General features: G+C 36.9%; 1 protein-coding gene across 1 annotated transcript in view; it reads right to left on the bottom strand.

The window, feature by feature from the left end:
- The window catches only part of col14a1a (collagen, type XIV, alpha 1a), an 86,122-nt gene that overhangs the window by 26,241 nt on the left and 39,394 nt on the right, over nt 1-20,487 (bottom strand). The window contains exons 21-27 of the mRNA XM_055163876.1: nt 19,219-19,368; nt 17,109-17,225; nt 16,443-16,589; nt 15,609-15,683; nt 12,679-12,818; nt 6,097-6,220; nt 443-586 (exon numbers count right to left, since the gene is read on the bottom strand). Coding sequence (XP_055019851.1) covers nt 443-586; nt 6,097-6,220; nt 12,679-12,818; nt 15,609-15,683; nt 16,443-16,589; nt 17,109-17,225; nt 19,219-19,368 — 897 coding nt within the window. The remainder of the gene's footprint in view (nt 1-442; nt 587-6,096; nt 6,221-12,678; nt 12,819-15,608; nt 15,684-16,442; nt 16,590-17,108; nt 17,226-19,218; nt 19,369-20,487) is intronic.

Below are 20,487 nucleotides of genomic sequence, written 5' to 3' on the forward strand. Positions count from 1 at the left end.
TATAGGCAGATGTTAGCACATTCTTGGTCCACTGTTATCAAAATAATGAAAAAACTTCAAACTATAATTAAATTAATGATAGATGATCAACATTGTTGTGCTCATATTTATTCATAGCTCTAGTGTGGAACTTTCTCCTTTTTATTAGTTTGCTTACATTTGAGCAGTAGCGGGTCGTATAATTAACATAATGATGCCTTATTTTAGACTAACTTATGTGTTTTCAAATGCTATATTCATTGCATTTCATGTTTATTTGAAGTGTGGTTCAGTCAGAAAGCTTTTACTGGGATTATCCTGCTTTGAACTTATATTGTGTCAGTGGCATAAAGTGGCCTTCATTATTATCTTTTATCATGTTATTTTCTGCAGCAATTTATAGCACTAAAGTGTGTTATAGTGACAGGGCTAGCAGGTAAAACAATACACACATACTGCCTACCCTCCATCTGCATCTCTTTTGACACTTTGTTGACATCATCCTGGGAGCGTCCATCTGTGAGAACCACTAAAACCTTAGGAACGCCCTTTCTGGCCCCAGCCTCTGTGGTAAAGATCGACTCTTTGACATGTTTGATGGCTCGACCTAGAAAAGACAGGTATTTGTACATTGTACTCAGAATATTACCTGTCAGTTGAAAAAGTTTACCAATTACAATGTTTATTTTAATATAAATTCTTGAATTTCTAAATAGTAATAATTTTATCTCCACCTAGTATTTTGAGTAGGCTTTATTTTAGAAAATCTTCAAAACATAAATAATCAGTTGACAATTCATGGGTTGCCAGTGACTTTACCTAAATACTCTAATACTAATACTAATACTCTAATACTAAGCTATATGGACACGGCATGGCTCATTCTTTGTTAACTCTTAACTACTAGAAGCTACACCCTCAATAATGAACCATAAACTGCAAATGCTTGGGTTTTGGTAGTGAGCATTAAGGTCAGGGAGACTCCTTTTAGGTTAAGTTCCAACTGGTTTTAGTCATAGTATCTGGCAACCCAATATAACTGGCACCATCATTCGACAAAACCAATATTGCCTCTCTTTTAACAACGTTACAACCAGACACAAGTCTGATGAAGCTGAGGGCTATAGAGTATCACACAATATTAGTTTCAATATCAAATGCAGTAATCTACAATTCTGCTGCATAGACACACACGTGCGCGCACACACACACACGCAAGCACACGCATGCATATGCACACACACACACACACACACACGCACACACACACACACACACGCACTGTGAGTTTACAATTATTCATGGTTATTGGCAAAAAAGGAAACATTGTTAATGTAAAGGGTATTTATTATTTAGGCTATGTTTTTTCATAATAAAAAATATGGACATAAGTTTAGCCTGACGGGCCTAAAGACAGAGGGTCCAGACTGCAGCACCGCATTTCCCACGCCTATAGTTATAAGAGATACCATACAAAATACCAAAACATAAGTCATTTGAAAACTACTAATAACATATTAATGTAATCTTATTAAATATTAATACATCTATATGCCCATAATTATGACATGGACTTGGTGAACTATAGTCCAGTCAAGGCCCCATTAGCATTTAAATATGTCAGACAATGTGTAATGCGTTTCAATTAGATGTAACCACCGATGCGAGGAAAAGTTCACATGCAAATCTTAAAAAGGAGATAAACGTCATATGGTGTGCAGTTCCACATCTCCTCCTAATGACTTCATCACTCAATAAAACATGTCTAGACAGCAAGAACAGGATTAACATACAAAAGTAAAAGAATACACTTTTGTTGTGTCAAAAATGTGTGGTGTGGTGTCCCAACTTTTCAAAAGGTGTCACCCTGTTCTTCAGGGGTAGTAGGTTTAACATGCAGTTGTAATTATGATCAACGGCGCTATTCTTTTTACACTAATTCACCATAGTTATTATAGTTATATAACTATACAGTATGTTCAGTGCCACATCTACTAAACCTTTTGTACTATATCTATACACAAACCGCAAATGATCCTTTAACATTACGCTATTTCCTTTCCTTTGAAAATTACCCAGGCAATGACTATGATTAAACCACACAAATATCTGTCAGTCTTTCTTTCCATAGGTCACTGTAAAGGTAATGTTGAGCGAGAGATTTTTACTGATGAAGTGTATTCTCCAACAGCTTGTTTCTTGCTTATTGGCTCATTGGCGATGTCCACATGAACACCCAAAGTGTGACCTTTGTCAGATTTCTGGAGTTTTGAAAGATTTTTGAAATGCCATATGGACATTTACATCTGATATGAGTAATCTGATTTCTTTCTGATTGTTCACACCTTGCTGGTTTTGATAGGGAAAACTATACAAAAATATACAAAAAAACAAACAAAAACAAAACAAACAACCTAAAGTAATTTCAAAATCCATCCGAATACAAACATTAACTATGAAAATCTAATGATTGACATACCCAGTGTTTTTGATGATTACATTCTGATCTAATTCTGAATATTGTAGTTATCTGATTTTGCTGGCCATGTAAATGTATCCAGTCTTGTCTTGTACTCTACATATTCTATACTGTCATGTGATGGTGCAGGTCGAGCCAACAGGCAGTCAGGCATGAGGCCGAGATGAGCGAGCGTTGAGTGGGAGGCGCAGAGGAGCAGGAGGGCAATGGGAGGTAGAGCTCTTAATCTGAATATGCACAAATATGACATACAGAAATGTACAGAAAACTACAAAAAGATACAAGCCAAAGAGCTCTAACTAAACTATAACTAATAATGTGTAGAGTCAGCAATCCAGTATCTTAATGCGCTATGAAATTTGGAATTTTATTTTATTTTGTAATGAATGCTCTGCCTGGTGCAATAATTTTTATCAAGCCAGACAAGAAAAGGAAACAAACAAGATGGGGACCCTTAAGTTGCCAATTGTTGCTTATAATTATTATAATTATAATTACAATAATTGTCCAAAATTTATTACATTTGTTTAAAAAAAATGTCAGTTGAATAGATGTTATGAGGTTGAAATTGTACAACAGCAGCCAAGCCCAACACTCACAATACAATAATCCAGTATGCTGCAAAATGGAGAAAGTAAAACAGAAAATCTATTCATCACAAACTTGATCATCCGTATCCACATCGAGCATCAAAGCAAAGCAAAGATTAGCCAAAATATCTCAAGGGTAAAACTCCACAATCCTGGTGTACACACACATACACACACACACTCACAGTGAAGACAACACTAAATCAATCACTCCCTAAGCAGGTCAAAGGCCCTCTAATACCTTAATGAATAAATGCATAATAAAAAGGCAAATCCCGGTATGTCAACATCAGCACCTTGTACCTCCCAAATGCATCAAGAAAAAGTCACAAAATTAATCTATTGAGCCTGCATCATCTTGAGAGAACAGAAGCTAAGAGGAATACACAAATATACAGTAGTAGGTGTTGTAAAACCCCAACTACAAGAGGGAATTTTGCATTTTTTTGTGCAAGTCTCAAGGCCAGATATGTGGAAAGGGCAGTGTCAGGAACATAATATGCAACCCATAACAAGAGCAAATAATGAGATAGTCAAACCCAGATTAGATTAGGTAAATAAAGGTACACTGTCATCTTTATGGTGGAGGGTTCTCTACCAGCTTGTTTACTATGAGATGGGAGTGTTTCATAGTATGACATTTAGCTTATCTATCACCATGGAGAAAGGCAGGTCAAGTTACAGGTCAGATCTGTGGAGAAGCTTACTATTAAGAGTGCATGTTTATCAAGGGGTTTTTGAGCCTTTAAACAGCTGTAATAAAATATATACATGGAGTCAAGCAGGTGATGTACAATCCACAAGTTACGCAGTGTACCTTTTAATGAAATTTGATTTGTTATTACAAGTTTTGTCTCTATACTCTAGTCCTAAATGATGGGCACTGGTTTCAAAACTACAAAATGAAACATTTTTACTCATAAATGTATTAAAGTATGTTCATCCTCTACAGGCCAGCTTGTGACATGATCGTGATTATGAATATGTCTCAAGTTAAAAGAAAGAAGTTGATATTCTAAAACTTTTCTTAAATTATGGTAGCTGGTCTAGACTGTTGAAGCGTAATATTATAAATAAATCAAAAAGTTAAAGAAATATGTAGACCAGTGAAGCGGACAGAGGCTGTTAAAATTGAAATGCTGGTTTGAAGTTATGTGAGAAAATGTGCTCAATGTGTCGACTTGACCTAAAGGGCTTTGGGACCTGCTGGGGGATATCACATAATAGGTAGCCATTTCCAATAAAAAACATAAAAAGGCATTAAAACTGCAGGGTGTCTGTCAGTTTCTGCACAGACAGCGTTGCCAGAGGACAGAGGTGAGTGGAGAGTGACAGCGGCTGTGTTTTAGTGAACAGCTTTGAGGGCTCAGACAGAGAGAGGCCCTGATGGGGTGTGCAGAGCCTGGTTTACCAATGAAAGATGAGAAGTGGGGGGCTATGGCATGGCAAACTGCGTGGTGCCATTTAAGCAGCAAAAGCAGTACAACATTTAAAATATGGTGGGGCAATTAGTAGACTTTTAATCGAGTCTATGATCAAAGGTCTATCTAAAATCTAACCACTGGAAAACTGTAAGCCAATCCTGTCAGTAAAAGTGTGTGGTTTGAAGTAAAGATTTATTGGGCAATGTTTGTGTTGTGCACTGATAAAAAGTCTCTCTTCATAAAATAGAGACTGAAAGCCATTGCTTGTTTTTAATAAGAAAAATATAAATCAATACGAAGGAAAAATCAATAGAGCCTTATTTATGTATGAAACCTGTCCCCCCTGTGGTTTAGATCTAGACAACATGATATGAAATGCATGGGATTGTTTTTCTTCTCTCAGACATTAACATGGTTAAAATGTGCACTGTGAACAGTAAATCAATAAAGAGTCAATCTAACCATGATCAAAATGCTTACCAGAACAATCACAATGCCATATTTTTCAAAATTTGCCCTAAAATGTGGAGTTGTCTTGAAAAACAGACCAGTAAACAATCTATTTTGTGATTTTAGAGAATACTAACAAAAATTGCTACTATAAGAAGGTGATATGGACCCAAACCAAAAATAATACATCAAATTTCTTTCTAATCCAAAAACTCTAACAATCACAAACATTTCAAATCTCATTTAATAAATAGATTAGTTAATAACACATGAAAAGTGGTACAGTTTGATAGATTGATAAATATTTGTTTTTCTCTGGAAGATTAATAACCCGTGTGTGAAACGCATTGTAAGCTGAGAAACTGCCTTTGTCATCTTTGTGCATATACACCCAACTGTCATATTAAATACCAACTGTTTTAATTAAAACAGGGAGTCACACTGGAGATTTAGCGCCAACATTGTGTGTAAAAGCAGAGAGAGAAAAGAGGCGAGGATGAAAGACTGGGAGCCGTGAGACTTCTCAAACAAAGCAAACAGGTGTGATACTGAGGCAAGCAGGAAACTGGTGAATATCAAGGGAACATAAAGGTGACACTGTCTTCAACTAACAATCACCATAATTAAACTATTCAAGAAACTAGGCACCAATTCACTAGAGGTGTTAACTATGTATATATGTCTCTCATATATAATGGCAGTTACAATATAATATCTTATTGCAAGGTCCTATGACTAAATACATTGTTGGTTGAAGCAGCACCTTAAAAAGTGCTGCAAGAGAAAACTACAGAAGACCTTGCAATGTAGAAAGAGTGTAAACAAACACCCCAAAAAAACTCTTTATGAATTGGAACTTGACCGCAATGAAAGAAAATAAGTTATTAATGGACTGTGATTTGAGGCGAATGCAGGTATGTCTTCTTAAATCTCAAATTTACAGATGAGCCTTTTGTATTTAAATAAATCTGGATATTTCTTGACCAATATTGTAAATGTGCTCATCAGAAGGAAAAGAATACAAAATTACCAGAATCTGTGATTTATATTTGGTTACTTGTTTAAGAGACTTTAACTTTTGACTTTAACCAACTTTAAAGTGCAACTATTTTTCCTGACAGTATTGCTAAGGTTTATTATATCACTCAATAATAACTTATTATTAGGCTCTGACCTGTCTTGGTGTTTCCTCCCTTGTATCTAATTTTCTGAATGGCTTCCAGCAGCGCTTCCTTGTTGCTATGGGAACTCAGCTGGAACTCTGTCCGAGCGTCGTCGCTAAACTGAGCAATGGCCACCTGCAGAGACAAACACAGACAGGCATTATGTATTGTTTTTCTAATTGTCTTTAATCTAGGCTGAAGTTCACACTACAGGCTGAACTTGATTAGGCACAAGAGCGAGCTTTGTGGTATGGATATAGCATCGGAAAAGTAAAGAAAAGCATCAGACAAACTACTGTTCGGTATTGTAATGTAATATATTGCCCATAGATACACTATACTACCCTACAAAAGCAAAAGACCTTAACTCACTCAACTGTGAAACAGAGAAAAATGACTTCAAAGTTTCTGTTTTGTCCAGACAAAGTAGGGTAGTTGCTATAATGAAGAAATTTGTATGCGAAAAATCTTGAGCTCAAAATTGACCTTTGACCCTTAATGGCAATTCATGTATTCTGCCTTTGCATCATGAGCCAAAAATAAGAAGTCACGCAAAGGTAAAAGGCAGTAACTGACATGATCATTATTTGCTTGATTTTTTAACACCTCACCAAGTTCGAGTCATCACGGGGTTTGTTTGAAATGATATAAAACACCTTTGGATTTCCTATTTAGTGCTGATCAGGATCATATGGCAACACTTACACAACACAACAGTTTGACAGACAAGTTACTTTGCAGTGTAGTGTGTACAGTATGACTAAATGCACAAAATACTTTAAAGGGATAGTTCGGATTTTTTGACATGAATCTGTATGGCATCCCCGTCATCAGTGTTGTCCACATCGACACATGGCATCCACACCGACTTACCCCCCGAAAGCGTCCGGTGAGCCGAGATACTGGCCAGTTTTGGTGCTGAGGAAAGTAGTTCGGCAAGTTGTGTGGGGACTGTATACTAAAGCGTTTTTCTTCTCAAAGCAATATGTGTTCAAAAGAGTGATACATTTGCATCACAAAACCATCATCCTCTAAAAAGTCAGCCCTCATAATCGCTTGGCGCTATTTTCTCTCCGTACGTACCACTGTGCGCGGCCGCCAGGTGACAGCCGCGCACGGATCCATCTGTTTCTTCAGTTGTTCTGCAGTGTTTACATGCGCAGACCGCCGCCACGCGAGAGAGCTAACGAGAGAGCTAGAGCCATAAGTATAGCTTGTATAAGATACATATGAATATATCTAAAAAATGGTGCGAACTCTTGATTATCCAGGCTGTAACAACAAATCAAAAAATCCGAACTATCCCTTTAACATTAAAGATAATCTGAGTATAACTGAATACAAAGGTATATTTATTTAATGTGTTAAGACTCTGTGCCAAGATTTTAAAATAAAATATATTTATTAACTAAATCACAAACAAAACATACACTGTTACTGCCTTTTGCCTTTACATGACTCCTTATATTTGGCACATGATACAAAGATAGAGTACAGGAACTTTGAGCTCATTATTTTTCACGATATTTATTCACATGATAAAGGAGGTCTCAAAAACTCTCAAAAACACATTAACTCATTTTTGACCAATCATGATGTTACGGCGTACTGCCTTTGTAGGACAGTATAGGTGCAAGGTGCAATTTATAACTTTTTGGGTAGAGAGGTCTCCATTAAGCCAAAAATGTTGATATTGTCTTCTTCTATACTTTAACTTCTTGGGTTCTCTTTAAAGACCATACAGTAAATTGTGTATATCTTGTTGACATGTTTCGGCTGCTAGCTGCAAGCCATCCTCAGAACTGTCACTGGTGTTGGTGGTGACGTGTCGTAAATCAGCTGTTGTTACTTCCTGTAGGCGAGGTCAGCCTAGGACACTCTCCTCCAGAGAACACCGGGCGACTACAGGTGTGGTCAGTCTGAGCGACCTGCCAGGTTAATCAGACTGACCACACCTACAAGAAGTAACAACAGCTGATATACAACAGGTCACCACCAACACCAGTGAAGAGTTCTGAGGATGGCTTGCGACCAGCAGCCGAAACATGCCAACAAGGAAAATACACTTTAATGTATTGTCTTTAAAAAGAACCCAAGAAGTTAGGGAGGTCCCCATGTCTTCCACAGCATGGCATTAAACTAACTTATCTTGCATTTATTTATCCAATAGGCCTAGTGCTTTGATTAAACAATGCCATTTGTAGTATTCAAGACAAAGCAACTGCTGAGCACATGAGTAGTTAGTGCATCTTTAACATATTTCCATCTGTAACCTTCAAACCTTTGCCTTAGGTTTCTGAAATGACCAACAAAAACTGACAGAGAGACAGATTTTGGTTTCTAAAATGTGTGACATTCAATTCAAATCTTCTCTGTCTGCAAAACATCATTTTTTATCTAATTGTGCAGCCTGTGAAATAGAATAATCGTTAACAATAAAAAGCTTTGTATTACATAAATCCCAAAGTCAAATTTTAAACCAGAACTCTTTTGGTTGGGGCGTGTAACTATTATTGCCTGCAGACTGCTAATAGTGCTGTTTTTGGCTCAGGGTTAGCTACTGTTCTTGCCAACTCTCCCTTTATTGTATGGCCAATTCTCTCACATTACACCCCATGTTTTCCTTTGGTTTAGTGCCTATTGCCAGAAAATGGTGGGGTACAGAGAGGGCAGCTAATCATATAACAGAAAAATTACACAAAGTACAGAACAAATGAATCAGCTGAGTTTCACTGTCAAAGTGGGGGGCCGAGGCAGAGAGGAATGAAATTGGTTCATTACAGCTCGGCAATGGCGTGATTAACCAGTTAGACAACAAAGATTCGGGCTCAGCTGCGGCCAATTTTTATTTTTATTATTTTGATTTTTTTTACTTTTGTTGTTGTTTTTAGATTGATTGTGTTCAGCAATAATAAGCAAAAAATACATATTTGTTTATTTTGCAAGGCTAGTAATAAGGCTGAAGGCAATCAACATGCTGTTACCTTTATTGTCAGAGTTGAGAGTTGTGAAAAACACATAAAGTAATTGTGATGAATAATTACAATACTCGGAATGCATAAGGTAAGTGAGAAATAGCAACGGATCACTGCAAACTGTTCTGTTTTTCATTTAATTTTTAAGACAGTAAAAATCAGGTACAGCGCCTTTAATGGAACAGTTTTACATAATTTATACTGTGTAGACCTATTACTTTTAGAGAGACCATTTTATCATCTGTCCATGGATTGCAAATGAAAAAAGGAACATTTACAGAAATTGTATTTAATGAATACACAATGTCCCTGTCAAGTAAACCAATAAATTAAAAAATAAAGCAGATGTGCACTGTCTAGAATCGTCCTAAGTTGTACAATATTGTTATAACATAAATCCAAGCTACGCAGAATAAGTATTAAGTTAGTTTATAAATTACCACAGCAGAAAAAATAGCATTAGAAAGTTGTGGTCCAGTAAAAAAATCATCCTTACAGGTTGTGCAGAAGTGCCAACCAGTGCAGGCCTGATTGTACGCTCAATAAATTAAGTTCTTCCAGAAAGTCTCAAAGGTTTAAAGTTCTTTTCACTTCTGTAAACTTTTTAGATAAAAGTCTTTGGTCCAGCTGATTTCTCCAGAGGCAGACAAACAAAAGTAAAATCCACTCCACAGCATCATTCTGAAAACAAACAATGCCAATGGAGTCAGCCTTCCTGAAACAATTAACGAGACCAACACAAACAATTGAAAGTTCCCTTAAAAAGTGGTGAAACTTATAAAAATTTAATGCTGTGTAGAAGAGATGCATACTTAATGAGGTTCAGTTATAAAATTTGGACTAAAGTCACTGCCTTTGTAGCTTTGTGTCCTTCTCAAGCCCATATAAATGCAATAAAACTATTGGACAATGAACAATAAATTGAAAGAAAATCCAAAAAATGAAATCTGCCCTTGAGACAGTCTGCTACTTACTGGTCTTACTTATGCTCTGAATGAGTGACAGGTGAATTAGCACAGAATCACAGTAAAGTCAGATGCTGAAAATAACTTTAGTTGCCGCCTAAAGACACTGATAATTTCTAAGAATCTTTTTGCTTACCCGTTCCTTTCTTTATGGTCAGTGTTTGACATTAAGGTGGATTTTGCTTGACACATGAACTCTCAGAAGAAGGAAATAAGTGAAAATACTCAAAAGCAATACGTAGGTGTTAGCTACAGCACTGTATGTACAAGAATTGTGATCAAATAGAAATCACAATCTATAGTCTAAACCATTGTTTCCCAAAGACTGGGTCGCAAGAGATTTTTTTAGGGTCGCCTTGTCACGATCTGCATCTAGGTCTGCAGTATACAGTTCTGACACATGTTGAAATGTTAAAGGTTGTATAGAGGATTTTCCAAGGAACGAGAAATCCAGCGACTGTTTGTCCTTTTTCAAATGTTGCGCATGCGTGAAACCACCCCCCCTCCCCTACAGCTCCCTACGTAGAAACGCCTCCTCCCGCCTCCTCTTTACGCCAGAAACAGGTTTGTTTACAGCCGGTGCGCTGCACATGACTTGTAAACAACTAACTACAGTGTTGGTTAGGCAAGTGAGGAGCGGGGGGAGCGGGTGCGCGGACATTTCGTGCGCAGACAAGACGCAAGGAGCAGGGAGAAGAGCGGAGCAGGGAGAGAGGAGAGGAGAGAGGAGCGGTGCGTGGAGATTCCGTGCCCAGAGAAATGAGGAGCAGGGGGAAGAGCGGATCGGGCAGCGGGGACAGGAGCAGGAAAGGGGTGCAGAGAAGGTTGCGCGGAGATTCAGTGCGAATGAACTAGCTACAACACGCAGCAGCAAGCGGACTCTTTCTTTGCACTGAAAATTACGTTTTCAGACATAGGATATCGCTTTCGTGTCCTGAAAAACGTTTGTCTAGCTCTTGGAAATAAAGTACGTTTTCATAATAAGCAGAAGTGACCTGTCCAGGAGTAATTTGGCGACCAATGCGTCAGTCTTTAGACCCTGCGTCTGCTTCAGTTGCGCCATCGCTGGAATGAATCTTCAAGAATCACCTTAGTTTGGCTTCGCTGCTTTTCCCCTTGTCTTCTTCTTTCAGCAATCTCAAAAACGGACTTTCTTTTGCGGCTAACTGCTCCTGGATTCTTGTCTGCCATTGCAACAAACTTTGTGCTAACTGCGAGGAAGATATAGGTCAAAAAAAGCCGCTAAGAACTGTTGCGTTGGTGGAGTAAACAGCGTCTGTGCGGCTTGCGTCTGTGCGGCTTGCGTCTGTGCGGCTTGCGTCTGTGCGGCTTGCGTCTGTGCGGCTTGCGTCTGTGCGGCTTGCGTCTGTGGACTGCGTGACAGGCGTACGTAAACTACGTACCGGCGGCGCGCAGGCAAGTCAGTTACGCTAGAAACGTAGGGAGATTGATTGACAGCCTGTCAGCTAACAGATAACGAGGCAGTGTCGTTATCTATTGACAAATGTTTAGCTGGCCCCACCACGTCCAGAGTTGATGAATTTTTATTCTCTTTTTTTTGGTCATCATAATTACAAGGCTACTGCATCTCTATAATGCTATCATTGACAATTTGAAACAAAAAAAAATCCTCCATACAACCTTTAAGACATGTTCTGTACAATTTCTAATCTTTTTGTAATTATTTTATTGACTGTTTTGTTCCAGTATTGCTGATTCAATTGAATGTTGAAAAGAAAAAGAAATAGGCTACATTTAATGTCCAAATAGGTGACTTATGGATAGCTTTCATTGTTGGTTCACTGACTGTTTTTCATTGTTTAAAACTTGAGTAATACTAATTGTTCAGAGAGACACGATCACTCAGTCAACAATAAAATATCCTCTTTAATGCTGAATAACTGTCAAATCCACCTTTATTTTTAATTTACGAATAATGTCTATTTACTTGGTTTGCAAATGTTTGTGACTTTTAAAATATGGGTCCCCAGACAAAAAGTTTGGGAAACACTGGTCTAAACAACTGCAATATGATTTGTTTTTGCCATACTGACCATCAAGTAATACACATGTCAAATCAATATCTGACTAACTATACAGCTGAAAACACATTACTTTCCTTGGAAACCCTAGAAGAGAAATGCCAAAATGATACTCATGTCCACAAATTGCTAAACAAGCTTACAAAATAACCACAAAAGACAGGTTTTCACCAGCAGCCTATATGAATGTTCAAATAATATCATATTTCTTCAGTTAATGATTTTATGGGTTTAGCTTGGCTGTTGTTGGCAGAAACCCCAGCTTCTGCACTCTCCATAGGCATGCATAATTCACAGGATAATGCCATAATGAAGAGGACAAATCACAAAGAATGAAAAGAAATTTAAACTCTTGAACATATTTTAAATCTTTAGGGTAATTTATAGCATAGTTGAAAAGCCTATATTGTATTTTTCAGAGGATGCAGACATTAAGGCGAGACACAGGAACCACTAGAAGGCCTAAATGTGAATAACAGCACCCAGAAGACAGTCTATGCAACATAATTCAGACCATACCTCATCATTACTGTTTTACTTTTGAGGTGAAGTGTTAGAAGTTGAGGTGGGAGTGCATATTTTAGCTCTGGTAAGTTAAGCCCCGAACTTACTTGGGTGCCATCAGGTCCAATCAGATCAAGCGAACCCATGGTGCTATACAGGAAACGTGTGATCTTCAGGAAATTGTCGTCTCCAATGGACCAGGAACCATCCACCAGGAACGCCAGGTCAGCCTTTGCCTCCTTACACACTGCATACAGATACATACAGGTTAATACAGGCAATAGCTGCAGACGGCAATTTGTACACGTAATGCTAAGTGCTCTACAGAATGAAGGGGACATCAAAATTGAATATTAATTTGAATACAGGCAAAAATAAATACATTAAACACAAGTATTTTAGATTACTACTATTTTCTGATATATGTTATAATGTTGTTTTCTCATCAAAAACATACCTGGAGTTTTATTTAGTTCTTCTCCCAAACAGAAAACACTCAGTTCCACCTCTTGATGTCATGTGGTAATACAAGAAGTGCTCCACTGTCTTTTTAAAGTCAATAGAGTTTCACTACAATCATTTGGATGATTTCAGCCCTGGAATTGCTGTCACTCTTAAACGAAAGGTAAAAGGTAGCTGTTAACTTGAAAACTACCACTGGGTCTGATCAAGTGGTAATGGAGGGAAACAGGGGCAGATTTTTTACATTCAAATAGCTCTTATTCAGAAACTAGAGGGACTATTGAAATAAGTAAAGTATTAGAATGTAGGAAAGAGTTAGCACTCCAACAGGGTAAAGTTAACCCTGCGATATTCTTTCAAGTTGTTGACAAAAAATTTAAAACTCATGTCGGTAACGGAGGGAATGAAATATGCAGCACTTTTTGGGAAATAAATACAAACAGCGATAACTAGCGGTTCTCACTTACATATCCTTAACAAACTGGTTTGAATATTTGCTTAATATAGTTTTCTACCATATGGTACAAGATTAGGTTGAAAAACCTCTTACTTTTTGAGTAATGAAATTTTTTATTAAGAAAGGTCATGGTAACGGAGGGAAAAGTAACGGAGGGAAAATTAGGCAAGCAAGTAGAAGGTGCATGATTTTGCATAATTTGTCAGCTTTTTTCTTCCGAATACTTTAATATTACTTCAAAATGAAAGGAAACTATTTCTATAAAATATGTCAGTCCTTCCAAGCAAATTTTTATCATTTTAAATACATTTTGAAAAAAAAATCATGTACCTTCATCAACAGTTCAAAGATCGAATAACACAAGATATGATGAAATACATCAATTTATTTACATGATTTGCAGGTCTTTGAAATTTGGGAAATAATTTTTGTTCCATGTTGCATACATGGTCTGTTTTAAATGTATGTAACTTTAGAACCAAAAATGATACAGAAAAAAAGGTAAACAGTTTCATAAACTAGGGTACATATGCTATCTTGTTGAATACAGTTTTATATCAGATGCATTAACTTGAATTTTTGGCCTTGCTGTATACTTCTGCTTGACCGGGCCCCACTACATGACATCAGAAGGTGGGATATAGCATTTTGAGCTTTAGAGATGTAGACGGACTAATAATAAAGTATAACTCAAATTTGTGGGAATGAAACAAAACACTTTCATTGTAAAATGATCAAATGAAGACAAATCACAAGACAGAGCATGTTTAATATTAGATTAACCCTCAAATAGAAGTACAATTAGCAGTCTATAATCTCATCTGGACTGTTTTCTTTGGCTTTTATTATTATGATTTCTAAATAAATCCGCAGCTGTACAGTTGTTTAAGGTCAGGTATAACACATTATTTAAGCCCATTGTTTTTCAACTGTAAAACTCTGGAAAATAACATTTAACATCTTCTTTTGGTCTGGCACCTCATTGAAAAGCAGTCTGTTTCCTCTCTCTCCTCTCACCTATTGTCAACAAATGGAATAACACACTTTGTTATGCTGTGATTTGTAGTGTCATATTTTCAGAGGCGGTTTATTGTGCATGTCTTTTTCTCATGCTGGTAGTTTGGTCTTGACTAAAGGTTGCTTGTCATAAAAGAGAGATGCCATGGTTTCAAAAAGGTCAGAGTTAGACGGAAAAGCTCGCAGACAGCCGCACAGGGAGTCATTGGGTCAAGCCTTTACCTGAGCGCTCCAGACAGGAACAAATGAGGACAATGATCCCAATTCGGGGAGCTGCCCAGCCTCTGTTAGGGTTGTAAATCCACCCCAGGCTTGTCAGGTCATTTAAAAGACTCCTCAACTCTGATCTTATTTCATTCAAGGCATTCCAGGCGTATAATAAGATAGGGGAAATAAAGTTAGATGGCGTGAGAAGAGGATGTAGAAGATAAGAGTTAAGCAGATGATTTGCAGTGGGAACCCTTGAAGAGGTGGAATGAGAAACTAAATTAGTATTACATGAGTTAATTTTTGAAAAAAATTCACATATTTAACCATATCGTTTGAAACAAAACTCTAAATTACAGTAAGGACCAAAACATAACTTTTCTAGTTGTGGGTCCAACACCTGCTTGACTCCATAGAGATGTCATTGACTTATTTGGAATGTTCCACAGCATTAAACCTGCATGTCTTGCTTAAAAACACTTTGAAAAATATGCGTTCTTACTTAGAGAGGGCTCACTTCTCCACAGATCTGACCTGTAATTTGACCAAGTGGCGCCACCTAAGTTTCCATGTTTCCATGTTTCCATTACTGTTGATCATTTTAGTGCTATTCTGTTGAACATTCCAGGCAAAGGAGGAATAACATCTCAATGGAAACAAGCAGGCAGTGGACAATTAGTACAAAAGTTAAATAGTGAACAAAATAAATTGTATTTTTATTTGTCTTAGTACAGGTGCTTAAAAATCTATACCTCTTACTCTTTTTTATTTTGTAATGTATTTAAACAGCTGTAGACCAATCAATACACATTTCAGATGCCAAGCCAAAAGTAAAATGTACTTACAATCATTATAATTTAGTCAATATTATTAAAATACGTAGTAGTTTCTCACCTTCTTTGGCAGGTGGGATGGTGGGCGGGGGCTCGGTGACTGGAGGCTCAGTTGGGGCTTGAGTCGGAGCAGGCACTGAACAAAAACAACAGAGTGTCATCAATCACAGAGACAGTTACAAGTGGCATCATCTGGGGTTCATCTGCTGACCACACGGGCCCTGCCCCTGCTGATAAAGTGCACAGTATGAGACACCAATAACTTTCTTATGAGCAGAAAGTTTTCTAATTCAATTCCCAAGCATCAACAGGTGAGGAAAAGGTATTTGGAAAATCTATACTTTTTTTTTATAGTAACTTTGAATTATTTTATTTTATTTTATGATATGGTTAAATATACTACCTAGAACAATAATGCATTTCTATGTGTGTGAACAAAGACATTTCTCTCAATTTGTAGTCCTGGTTGTCTGCAACCCCGGGTTCCCCTGGAGCTGTGTAGTTCACTGTAGCTCATCAAGCAGCCAATGAACTGAAACTGCAACCTCTATCTTCTCCCTCAGAGAGGGGAAAATAAAAGTTTGATTATTGTTAAGTGGTGTAAGAAATTACTTTAAATCTCATTACAATTAACAAAATTATAGTTATAGAAGTTATAGAAGAAAGAGATTTGTAAGGAGCCTTGTAAAATATAAGTGTTATGATTTGGACCATTTGCAAATGTTTGAAGTGATTATTTTCTTATTTGTTTGTTGTTGTTGTTTTTTTTGGGGGGTTTTCTTACTACAAGCAATATGTGCATGTGTGATCTGTAAATCAATACTAATTTACAATAAATAACTAAATAAATAAACATTTAAACAAATAAATAAGTAATAGGTGTAGTGTAACTTACATGTCATATCAGTGATGGAGACAGCGGGCCCTTCCAGCTCCTGCAGCTGTGTGAAAACACTGATCTGGTATTGGCTGCTGGGAGTGAGGTCATAGAAACACTGACGCGAATCCCCACCCCCCAGGCTCACCTCCTGCCTCTGCCCATCTATGAAAATAAATGCATTTTAAAAGTAACTTTTAATATAACTCTATTTAAAGTTTTGAAAGACTTAACCAACATGTGACTTTATTTAGACTATTTTAGCTTTATTTTTCAACAGCATCACAGCAAGTTATCATGCAAGGTATAATAATCACATAAAATCACATAAAAATGAATCCGAAATAGTTGGTTTAGTCTATTAAAATGTCTTGTATGCTTCAGTTTGTTTCAGTTTTACAGTATAATAATGCTATGTGGAATAGATTTATAAACATAAGCAAGTTCGGATTAGCTGTCCTGATTTGACCATCCATTGTGCAAACTATAATTACAAAGGCAAACTAACTAACTCTGTGAACTAAACTTTTGAAACGAGATGACACAATGAAGAGATGCGACTCCAAATGTCAAGGACAGTATTTGATGACCATCTGTTAATTAGCCAACTCCACAAAGATATCCAAAGACTTTAAAGAATAACATTAAATCAAAGACAAGCAGGCTTTAATGGAGGGTACTTACTGAGGGTAGATTGTACAGAGACTCGGTATGAAGAGGCGTGTAGCAGCGGCTGCCATTGCACACACATACTGTTGGGACGCACCTGATAGGTCGACAAGCCTGACACTCCAAGGGACACTGGAGAGGTAGGAAGTCAGAAAACATTTAACCTTTGATAAAGAAAGGGTGATTCATTTTCTTGAGTAATCTTATCATTAACAATTCATATCCCAATGTTAGCTTTACACACATTGCAGTAAACTCCAAAATCAATCGCGAGAAATTGAAATAATATGGACTGAGACGGCAAATCTCAGAGGACACACTCTTTTCTCTCTTGCTTCGTTCTTGTTAACAGAATCTGCTGATGGTATAAAATAAAGTTGCTTGGCTTGAGTGTACATTGTCCCAGACCATATGGCAGGTAAATCTTATTTTAAATACTGAATAATTCATAGCTATGGTATGATACTATCATACCCCTGTAAACTGAATAATACATTTTACAAGCATAGACAAACACATCTTGTATATACGTATGTATAGCACTGCGTTACACGCATAGTGCATAGTTCAGATTCAATATATATTCTATTATTGATATCCAAAAGTGATATATTGGTTTCACTGTTTCCCTGCAGTTTAATTGACATGGACCCGAGCACAGCTAACTCAACGCAAAGGGATCACATAATCTCAGACGAGATAAAATAAAAGAGGATTCTTATCTGCAGATGATATAACCAAGAGAGCTCCAGTGCCTTCATTAACCCCAAACTCTTGACAACACTGCTCTGTATTCTGTGCTGTTCAAGTCATGGATTTCAAGCTATGGCAAGAGTGCTCCATCACCATAGCAATTAAACAATTCAAATCTATGAATCATTTTGCCTGAAAACATCAATATAAACTCAGCCACACAAAACAAATACAGAAGTATGTACTCTTTTTATTAAAGTAGCAATGATATATTATTATATTATTTGGAAATTTTAGTTGAGTTCATCATTGCTTTTGCCTTGAGACACTTTTTAAATTATAGATGAGTCCACTAAAGCTGTAGTATTTGTGATGGTCTGAGCCAGTGGTCTAATCTTCACAATTTGCTCCTTACTAAATGGCCATTTTGAGAAAGAAACAGTAAATAGCAGTAACCACAAACAAGTTATATTATATTAATATGTTATTTAAGAGATAATCTGTGTATTCACTTAAACCTGCCAAAGTTGAATGTACATCAGTACAATCTGCTGAATAAATAGATCAAGGGGAAGAATTAATACTTAACCTTTTCTGTGTTGACCAATCCACTTAGCATATCTCTTTATTGAAATGCTTTACTGTATCTACATTTTAAAAACAACTAAAGGGACAACTACTTTTGAAAACACATTTTTCATTTTGGTACAAACCAGGATAATGAACTCAACTAAAATTTCTCCATGACATTATTTTGCCCAAGTCATTAACAGAGTAAATGGCGAGGGCTATTGTTCTTCGCCAGTTTCTTCTTATTATTTTTATTATTAAATTTTATGCATGACTACATACATGTATTCCTTTACTGAGTTTGTTTAGACAAAGTTAACTCTAAACAACAGCGAATGACAAAGCAGTTTTAAAGTTTCAGCAGATTGAAGATTTCCTTTCCAAAAAAAAAAAAAAGATTGTGTGTGTTTCTATAAATCTTACTAAAACTTCATATCCGCCTACCTACATAGAGTATATTTATTTTAGAGCAGAGGAAAGTTTTGCTTATTTGTGCTGATGCTAAATCTATATGGAAAATTAGATTCTGCTCTTTCAGTGAGGGGAACGTATTAATATCCTTTGCTCTGTTTGCTAATGTCTCACTGGAAATTAGAGCATATGGCTTTGAGCGTGCTGTTAATTTACGTGTGCTACCTCTTTCTCACATCAACCCACTCCTTTGCAACACCCCAGTGCCAAACAACTTCACACTAATCTGAAAGTTAAATCTGAATAATAAGCTTAAGGATTTCACTCCGCCAATCTCCGTTGTATAATTAACTTTTGTCTTAACAAACATTCAATCTTGGATATTTCCCATTTATTTTTGTACTAGAACAACCATCCCCAGGGGCCCCATAAATGATTAAACTTGACTTACATGTCTTTGCATTAACTAGCAGAGGTTCGCTTTGTCCAGTGGAATAGGAGGCAGTCAGCTGGACACTGTACTCTGTCCCTGGGAGGAGGTTAAGGAGAACTAGAGAATTTACATCTTCAACAACTGTTGTCTCCAAAACTGGCCCAGAAACTGAAAATGATACATACAAAATGTTTATTAGATTTAACTGAAAGGGCTATTTTATAGTGAAGACCATAATTATGTTACAGGCTTACAGATTTGACCTGTAACTTGACCCGGTGGCATCACCTGCTTGTCTCCGTGGAGATAAATATGTTTAATGCCATACTGTGGCATATTATAGACAAAATAATAACACCTTGGAGACAAGTAGGTGTATCGTGCACTTTAACACAAACAAATGCATGTACTCCTCTGAGCAGCATGATAGAGGAAGCATAAATTACTTTTGCTGCTCACAGTCAAAACATTGTGATAAAAATAACCAGAAAATGTGAAGTAGGAAACTCAAAAAGATAAGCATTTGTTTAAGCATTTATTTACTGGGATTTGGACTGAAGAACATTTCCTCTGGCTCAAGTGTGTTTAAATTTAAATATGTTATCCAGCAGCTGTGCATCTTTGGGTAAGAGTGGATTTTCACAAACAAAATAATTTCTAACACATGAAAAGTGACCTCTGTTTTAAAAGATAAAGCTTGCCTTCTTAAAGATTAGAAAGAAACCTTTATTTGAACCAAAGGGGGAAAGTGAAGTGTCTAATGTACTGTTATCTGAAGTCTGCGCTAAAGTGGAAAAACAATAGCAAAGACAATAGCACATAAATGCCAGCAATTCTCTTTGAGAGGAAAAATCATTAAAAAGCAAAACATCAAAGTTTATGTTTTGTGTTAATTGGCGGTTGTTCTTAGAAAAGTACATTTAGAGAATCTATCCTAAAGCAAAGTCAACAATATTGTGTCTTTGTCCTGAACTGATGTTGAAAACAAAATAATTTAAGGGTGCACTGTGTAACTTTTCTGGTGGAGGGCTTTTCTCTTTGGAGATGTTATGTTATTTGCTTTGCCTGAAGGATTCACAGAATGGCATTAAACTTAACCTGCCATTGAACATTCCAGGCAAAGCAATAACATCCCCATTGAGAGAAGCAGGTGCCATGTCTCTCACCAGAAAGGTTACATAGTGCATCTTTAAGTAATTCAAGCAATACGGAGTGAAAGGCACTTCTCACTCCTTTTTAGGGCATAGCTTATAACTTTGTATTACGCAGTAGAGCCCGACCGATATG

Source organism: Boleophthalmus pectinirostris, unplaced genomic scaffold, assembly GCF_026225935.1.
Source record: "Boleophthalmus pectinirostris isolate CB_2022bp ecotype Guang Dong unplaced genomic scaffold, ASM2622593v1 HiC_scaffold_6, whole genome shotgun sequence".
Lineage (NCBI taxonomy): Eukaryota > Metazoa > Chordata > Actinopteri > Gobiiformes > Gobiidae > Boleophthalmus > Boleophthalmus pectinirostris.